General features: G+C 43.4%; 1 protein-coding gene across 4 annotated transcripts; it reads right to left on the bottom strand.

Annotated features, from left to right (window-relative positions):
- Positions 1 to 276: 276 nt before the first annotated feature.
- Positions 277 to 7,001, bottom strand: LOC136532649 (uncharacterized). Of its 4 annotated transcripts, none has more exons than XR_010778269.1 (5): positions 3,970 to 7,001; positions 3,639 to 3,899; positions 3,180 to 3,551; positions 1,472 to 3,103; positions 277 to 1,398 (listed from the first exon to the last, which is right to left on the bottom strand). XR_010778269.1 is itself a non-coding variant. In XM_066525248.1 (5 exons), the coding sequence occupies exons 2-5, from the start codon at positions 4,246 to 4,248 to the stop codon at positions 2,420 to 2,422; spliced, it is 1,596 nt and encodes a 531-aa protein (XP_066381345.1). In that variant the 5' UTR covers positions 4,249 to 4,547; positions 5,490 to 7,001; the 3' UTR covers positions 277 to 2,419. The 4 variants fall into 4 exon arrangements, 3 of the variants coding, with proteins under 3 accessions (XP_066381345.1, XP_066381343.1, XP_066381344.1); XM_066525248.1 differs by having other exon boundaries at positions 277 to 3,103; positions 3,970 to 4,547; positions 5,490 to 7,001; XM_066525247.1 differs by having other exon boundaries at positions 280 to 3,103; positions 3,180 to 3,310; positions 3,398 to 3,551.
- Positions 7,002 to 7,854: the final 853 nt, after the last annotated feature.

Raw genomic sequence — 7,854 nt, 5'->3', positions numbered from 1 at the left:
ACATATAGTTCACAGATTCGGGATTCCTCAGACTATAACAACTGATCAAGGAACTCAGTTTACTTCTTCAGAATTCTGTGACTTTGCCAAAAGTATGGGGATTAAGTTATATAATTCTTCTCCTTATTATGCACAAGCTAATGGTCAGGCAGAAGCATCAAATAAGATTATGATTAAAATTATCCAGAAGAAGATTGATGAAAAACCAAGGAAATGGCACTTGATTCTTAATGAAGCATTGTGGGCTTACCGAATGGCTTGTCATGGGTCCACTCAAACATCTCCCTATGAACTGGTTTATGGACATCATGCTGTGTTACCATGGGAACTACGGTCAGGATCAAGGCGAGTTATTTTACAGAAAGAATTGGCAGAAGAAGACTATAAGAATCTGATGATGGATGAATTGGAAGATTTACATTTGATTCGTCTTAAGGCATTAGAAAATATTGAGAAAAATAAATTACGCGTCGCCAAGTATTATAACAAAAGAGTTAGGCTGAAGCAATTCGCAGAAGGAGATTTGGTTTGGAAAACTGTATTGCCGGTTGGAACAAAGGATAGAGCGTTCGGCAAATGGTCTCCAAATTGGGAAGGTCCTTTCCGAATAGTAGAATGTGTACCTGGCAATGCATATATATTGAAGACTTTATTTGGGGAGGAGTTTACCAGAGCTATTAATGGAAGATTTCTTAAGAAATACTACCCCAGTGTTGAGGTTGGATCGTGAGTGTAGATCAGAAAAACCGACAGAAGGAAATCGCCTTTGGCCTAAAAGATCGGATACAAGACTGAAAAATAGCCGATATTGTTCATATCGCCTTTAGCCTAAAAAATCAGATGCAAGATTGGAAATAGCCGATATCGTTTATATCGCCTTCAGCGCAGAATAGCCGATGCAGTTTGCATCGCCTCTAGCACAAGAATGTTTATCCAAAACTGGGTTGTTTTCGGCATTTTTCTGACAATCGCAAGTGGGATTTTACCGAAAAGAATCAAAGAAGTAAATATCATTCCAAAGGATGAGATTATTTATAAAAGTTCGTCCTAATACAAACTACTCCTCAAATAACTTATTAAGGACGGATTGGGGGTTTGTGATTTCGGCAAGGGCAGCAGCATGATCGTCGTAGGCCTCCAGACGCTCATCGATGTCGTCGACTTCGTCCGGGCGTCCTCCAACAAAGCCAACTGGCTGGGAGGAGTAGTCCTCGTTGGTTTGGGAGGTCATTGCCGCCAGCCCGAGAGAAGCGCCGAGGTGCACACCTTGGATGACGGCCTGATCAATGCGGCCGTCCACAGCACCAAGGCGTGCCTCGGATGTCTCCCCCTGAGCATTCACCTTGTCGGCAATCTTGTTCGCCGCCGTCTTCAAGCGGTCATTTTCCGCGGAAAGAGCTGGGCATGAAAGAAGAAATGGGTCGGCAAGCAAAGGAAGTCAGGATGATAAAATTAAATGAAGATATCAAACCAGTGATGGCGTCGCAGAATTGTTTCCGCTGATCCTCCCATTCGGCTTGATCGATGCCGAACTTCTTGGAGACTTCGCCTAGCTCCTCCCGGGCTTCATCCCTCTCCTGGCGAAACTTAAGCGCTTCCTCGTGGGAGTATGGGTGGTGTGCATCTGCTGGCTCTGCCGAACCCCAAGGGTTGGAATGGTAAGAGCTTGAGGAGCTGGAAGACCCGGAGGAGCCGGATGATGGAGTTCCCGGTTGAGCTGCCGACACCGGAGGGAGGAGATGGTATTGGCTGGAGCTGATGACTCTTATCCTGATGAATGGGGAGGGAGAGATTGGAATTAAGAGATGAACGAGGAAATTACAAAGGGGGCAAAGAACCGAATCATACCCACGACGCCGGCAGCGCGATGCTCTGCTTCCTTCAGCCTCTCCGTCGGCAGGACGCTTGCCACGGTTGCCGCTGTTCGTCATTTGCTTTGACGGAGGTTAGGGTTTCTTTCTAGAATGAATCAGACGAAGGAAGTGGAAGAGACGGATGTGAGAACGCTGAGGCAAAGATAGTGATGAAGGCCAATGGGAGGGGCTATTTATGAGCCGAAGCGAAAGATCGTGGCGAATTCCACGGGGTTGTGGGACGAGAATCCCGAACGGCGGAGTAGGTTTTCTCCCTTTTGATGGACCGTTACTGGACTGGGCCAGGCCTGAGTTAAGTCGAACGTCGCTTGAAATATCTCCATGATTTATTGGAGCCAACGTTGTTCGGCTATGCCCTCATAGTGTTTGGATTGGATTCGTTCGGTTATCGGAAGAATGGAGACAATCGGCTACATTCTAATCGAGTAATTTAAGGGAAGATGGCCGATTGCTTTTTTTCCGAACGGATGAAAATAAGTGAACATAAAGTTGTTTAATCAAGGAAAAAAGGGTATCACACTTAAAGTTTATTACAAGCCTAATGTCTACTGGTTCAGAAGATGATTGATTGCTTCTATGGCCTCGGTCCTGATTCGACTAACATTATCTAGCACTTTGTGATCTTCATCTTCAGAACTCTGGATGCTGGATAACTTGTTTTTGATCTGCTGGTCTTCTTTGATGGTCGAAGCTATCTTTAGTGAAGTTGCTTCTATGTTCTTCGGCAGATTGGTTATATGGGCCCTGTGAGACTGAATTTTGGCATTCAGTTCGGCTAGTTGAGCTTCTAGTCTGATTTTTTCATCCTCCATGGATCTCAGTTCAGGCTCCAAGGTTGCCAAAGAATTTCTCGTAGTCTGGATATGAGAGTGAAGATCTTTAATCTCCAGTTTTTTCAAAGATCTATCCTTCTGCAGAGCGGCCCTCGAAGATATGTTCTTGGTTGCCCTTTTCACCATAGCAAAGTGATCATCAAGATGGGCTGCAGATTCTAGGGGAGCTTTGAGAGCAGAAGGGATATCTTGATCAATGAGTTCAAGGAGGTCTTTTATCTGGTCTGCATCCTGAACCAGACTAATAGTATCCTTATTCAGTAGAATAATCACTTCTTTTAGCCGAGCCTGATTCTCCAGTGACAAAGTTTGATGAGAAGTGATCTCTTCACCTTTCTCAATAATGTAGTCCTCAATAGAGAAGGAGTAACTGGTGGTCAGTTTAGTGATGTTCTTCTAAACAAAGAGAAAGAAAGAAGGTGTTAGCCGATTGGGTAATTTTGCTAAAATATAGTATGAGACAAGGCATTACCTGTTGGGCTGATTGGTCATCAGGATGAGTTATACCCTGGCTTGCTGGAGGACTTGATTGAAGGTTCAGAGGATACGGATCTGGAGATTGATCAGGAGAAGTTTCCCTTGCCAGTTCATCTAAGATCTCATCTATTTTCAGTAAAGTAAATGATAATGTGCATAAGGGATAGATGTTGTTAAAAAGAAAGGAAAAGAGAATTGGTTGAACAATGTTACCTATAGTCTCATCAGGTTTATGAGCCTTTAAATCTTCAGCCTCATGAGTCTCTGAAATTTCTCTATCATGAATTTCTTCATCTTCAGTAGAGACTTCAGGGGTTGGTTCTGCAGGTGCTGAGGTATTGCCCAGTGTGAGAATTTCAACTTGTGGCTGCAATGGAAGTAATGGATATAAAGGTAGTCAGGCTTACTGCTAAGTGAAATTGTTGACCTGATAAGGAAAATAAAAGATTCATACCTTAGGAGGTAATCTGGCTTTCTTGGTCCTTGGTTTCTTGGGTAAGAGGAAACTTTCAGGTGTTTTCCTTTTGCTTTTTCCTCTTGAAGATGCAGCAGCTGAAGTAGTAGAAGTTTTCATGAATGCCTTTAAAGGTGCTGAATCCAAAGTTACAGGAGTTTTCATGAATTCCTTTAAGCCTGGAGCATCAAACCCCAGAGCAGGTTTGGGACCAGCTGGATAGTACTGAATTGCTTTGGCAGGGGGAGTAAACTCGAGATCCTGTGCATGACCAGATGTTAAAATAAGAAGTGGATTCAAGAGCAAGAAATGATGAGCATAATAAAATTACCTCACTGTCAGAGGCAAAATCGGGTTGCAAGTTTTTGCATAAAGAATGAACTGATATATTGAAGATATGAGCATGCCATTCTTGCCACCAAGAGACAAAGAAGGGATGAGCAGCATCTATTAGCCCAAAGGGAGATGGTTCATATATTGGTAATTCCCATCCTAATTCAAAGACCTTCTTGGCTTCCATTCCTTCTGTTATTACTTCCCTTGATTTTATGATTGTTGAGAAGAGGAATTTTGGAGGCAGTTGGCCGCATCCTAATTGTCTGGCCACCATGTTTGGATAATAGAATTCATAGGTGGACTGTACTAATCTCCCATGATGAAATTCGGATGGCAGAGTGCAAGGTTTGATAAAAGAGTTGAAAATCTCTGTGGATTCTTGGCCTGAGCAACCAATTTCATAGCTAAACTTGCAGGGTAGAGTCAGATCTTCATTTTCTCTGTAAGGAAACCAGAGCACATTGCCGAATCCTTTGAAAAATAGCTTGAAGAGATGACCAATGTCTATATCAATGCTTATAGATGCTGCTGCTTCTCCATAAGTCTGGCAAGCCTTAACCTTTGCTGTGTTGCCTTCAGCATAGTTAATTGAGGGAAAACTTAGGTTGAGGAGGCTCACAGGGGTTATCTGATGCATATATAGTTGGAGCCACATTTGAATTAGCCACCAGGGACCATTCACACAAGAAATTTCTCCACTTTGGCGCATCTGAAGGGTGATTTGATGCATCATATGATAAGCCGACCCTAAAAGATATTTGCCTAATGGGATCTGGGTGCCTGCAGCTAAGTCTTCAGCCATTACCATGTGATTCAGGGTTGGTTCATTGGATCTTCCACAGAAGATGAATCTGCATAACCACATATTCATGAAAGCTTTCAACTCTTTGTCAGAAACGGTGCCGGATGCATTCATATAGTTCTGGATATATTTGACCCATCCACATCCAGAACTGACGGCTCTTTGATTACTTTTGCTCTTGTACTTATGAGGATATACTGGCAATGACACATTCAAACCAGTCATCATGAATACGTCGGCTAGAGTGATGGTCATAATACCATGGCCAAAGATAAAGGCATTGGTAGCGTCAGACCAAAAATGAGAAGCTGCTATCAGAAGGGAATCATTCCTGGGTGTCTCAGCTAAAGATAACTCCAGACAATGACTGATGTCCTGATTTTCCCAGTGGCTGCTGCTTTTCTCCAACATTCTCCTGTACCAGTTGCGCCATCCGGTAATTGGGGGAAATGGCCAATTCTTGAATGTGTTTGGCCATCGGTTTGGTGAAGTAATCCCAGACTTGAAAGGAATTCTTTGGGTTTCCTTCTCAATGATTTCAGAAGGGTCGGGATTTCCCATTGGGCCGAGGAAATAGGAATCGGGGTTGGCAGCATGAGGGATCAGAATCTGGCTCTTGTACTCCTTTAGAAGATGATTGAAATCAGAGGGGAGTAAATCAAGAGAGAAGCGGAAGAATGAAATGAAAATTGCCGAATATAAATAAAATTTACCTCTGGGATTTCATCCTGGGTCGCCATTGAAGATTTGAAGGAGGTCTGAGGTTGCGCTGAAAATTTTTCTTGGGCGGCGGCTGCGGTTTTGAACGGTGATGACCTAGGAGGATGAAAGAGCTTGTGGTCAATTTCAGAATAAAACAACTTTTATCCCGAAATTGAGGGGGCATGTGTTAACACTGGATTTTGGTCAATTCTGGAAGATGACAGGTAGGCCCACATGCGGGAAGAAAGGTGTTCGGCAAACAAAACGAGCGGTCGGCTAAATGCTTGTGCGGTCGGTTACTTCAGAAGATGGTGACTCCATTCGGGAAAGCAGAAGATGGCAAGCAAAGCCGATCGAAAAGATGAAAGTTGTAATAATAAAGGACTCTGAGAGTTTGGGGCAAGGAATCGTAGTTTCCAAGTTTGTTTAAGAGTTCCTTTGTAAATCGTAGTTTTTTAGGACTCGTGTTTAGTCTAGGGTATAAATATTGACCCTCGACCATTGTAATAGAGGTTCACAACCAAATCAATACAACCGGCCCCGTGCCAACTTTCGAGTCCTTTTGTCGTGTCGTCGAGTTCTTCGAGAGGAGTCATCGATCCGTCGACCTCCGTAAGTTCCGACAACCTTGTTATCATGTTTAGTATCATGCGGTGGATTTAGACGTGATGCAAGTAGTCTTGTTTGTTTTCAATGATCGTGCGGCGGATCTTTGCTTGACAATCAAGAAGTCTTTGCTTATACTTTGTTTATGAGTAGATACCGTGCGGCAGGTGTTTGCTTCAATATGCTTAGTGGAAGCAAGACAGTTATCGGCTCTATTAGATTACGGCAAAATCTAAATAGATTCATCAAGTTATCCTGTGTTGCATGTTTTAAATATTTTATATATTTGTAACACACTTTTGCCCAATCTAGATTGATATTGTTCGGCCCTCTTCTATGGTTTTATTCGAGCTTCAATGATCATTACTTTCATAATACCTTTGCAAATAGATAACATGCTCGTAATGGCTGAATTACTTTAATCTAGATTGTCACATGTTGTGGGTTCATGCATGTTAATCACGTTTAAGTTTTTGACGAAACTAGGTGTCGTGCGGCAGACGCAGGTTTTAGATTGGCTTAATCATGTTTATCTACACGTTCCTTCTTCATGGACCCCAACTCGGCTGGATTGCTGAGCTTGGATATGCATTAACGCATAATCAATTTCACTTGTTCAAACATGTCTTCCCATGCATATGCATTCGGCAATCGGATCTTTACGTATGTCCATCCTACGATTAGCCGAATGATTTATAAACTTGTTGGCAGACAGCTTCCTATAGCTGTATGTCGTTGTAAGTGGCTTCAGGGCCGTATATACGGAACTGTCTGGTCTCACCCGACATGTTCCGGTTTGACATTTAACTGTTTTATCCCTTGTCAGTTTCTTTCAGGTCAAACTGACTGGCACGTTCCGGATCACGAAGCACCCGGGTACCCGATTGAAGCTACGCTTTTCGGCTTGCTGTGTGTGCGGCACAGTGCGTCACATTTTGTGTCAACACTAAACAAAACACAAACCCTAAGGAGAGCGACGGCTGCTATTTATAGAGTCTTGGGCGTCACCCCCCTGGACGCGCCCCCTAATGGGCCCAAACACGATATACGGTCCAACAGATCAAAAGAGGGTGTCACAGCACCCTGGCAGATTTTGAACGCTAAGTTGTTTTGACGATTACCATTGATTCCAAAGGTCTTTTGACGTGAAACCACTTGGATTGGCTTTCTTATCAAATTAGCTTTCCAACCATATGTGGATTGTCGAAAACGGAGTTCAGATGCGTCCTGGGTGACCAGTTTATGGCAGACTGGTTCTGGAGGCCGAGACAGACTCGAATTTGAGTTGCTTTGGGCCTCCACCTCGGGGACTCGAACCGAATTAGCCTCGGACCTCCTTCTTGACTTGGACACCCTTGCTGGCCTCCTACCCCTCCATACCTTGTGCCAAACATGGTCATATGCATAGGTGTCATGTCCTCATCATCCTCCCCTTCTTGACGAAAAGCCATCCTCGGCGTCGATTATGCTTGAAACTGATCCTGCACAACATAAAGGAGAACGGGGTTGCAAAAACAAAGGGAACTGAAATAATTGTGAGAAGGAACGTGACCATGTTTCCAAGTTTGTAGCATGTCATCTCCCATAAAAATTGTAGCAAGCATGTAGACTCCATGATCCGAATATATACGATGTATGTCAACACTATCCTGCAAAAGATTAGAACTAACCAAAGATAATGCAGAAATAGATGATCTAGCAGACATAGGTAGCAACCAACAATGCTCCCCTTCTTGGAAGTGAACTTGTTTCTTTGAGGAACATGAGAAA

This window comes from Miscanthus floridulus, unplaced genomic scaffold, assembly GCF_019320115.1.
Source record: "Miscanthus floridulus cultivar M001 unplaced genomic scaffold, ASM1932011v1 fs_675_5_6, whole genome shotgun sequence".
NCBI classification, from domain to species: Eukaryota; Viridiplantae; Streptophyta; class Magnoliopsida; order Poales; family Poaceae; genus Miscanthus; species Miscanthus floridulus.
The sequence above is the reverse complement of the archived record's forward strand: the minus strand, read 5'-3'. Positions and strand labels throughout refer to the sequence as shown.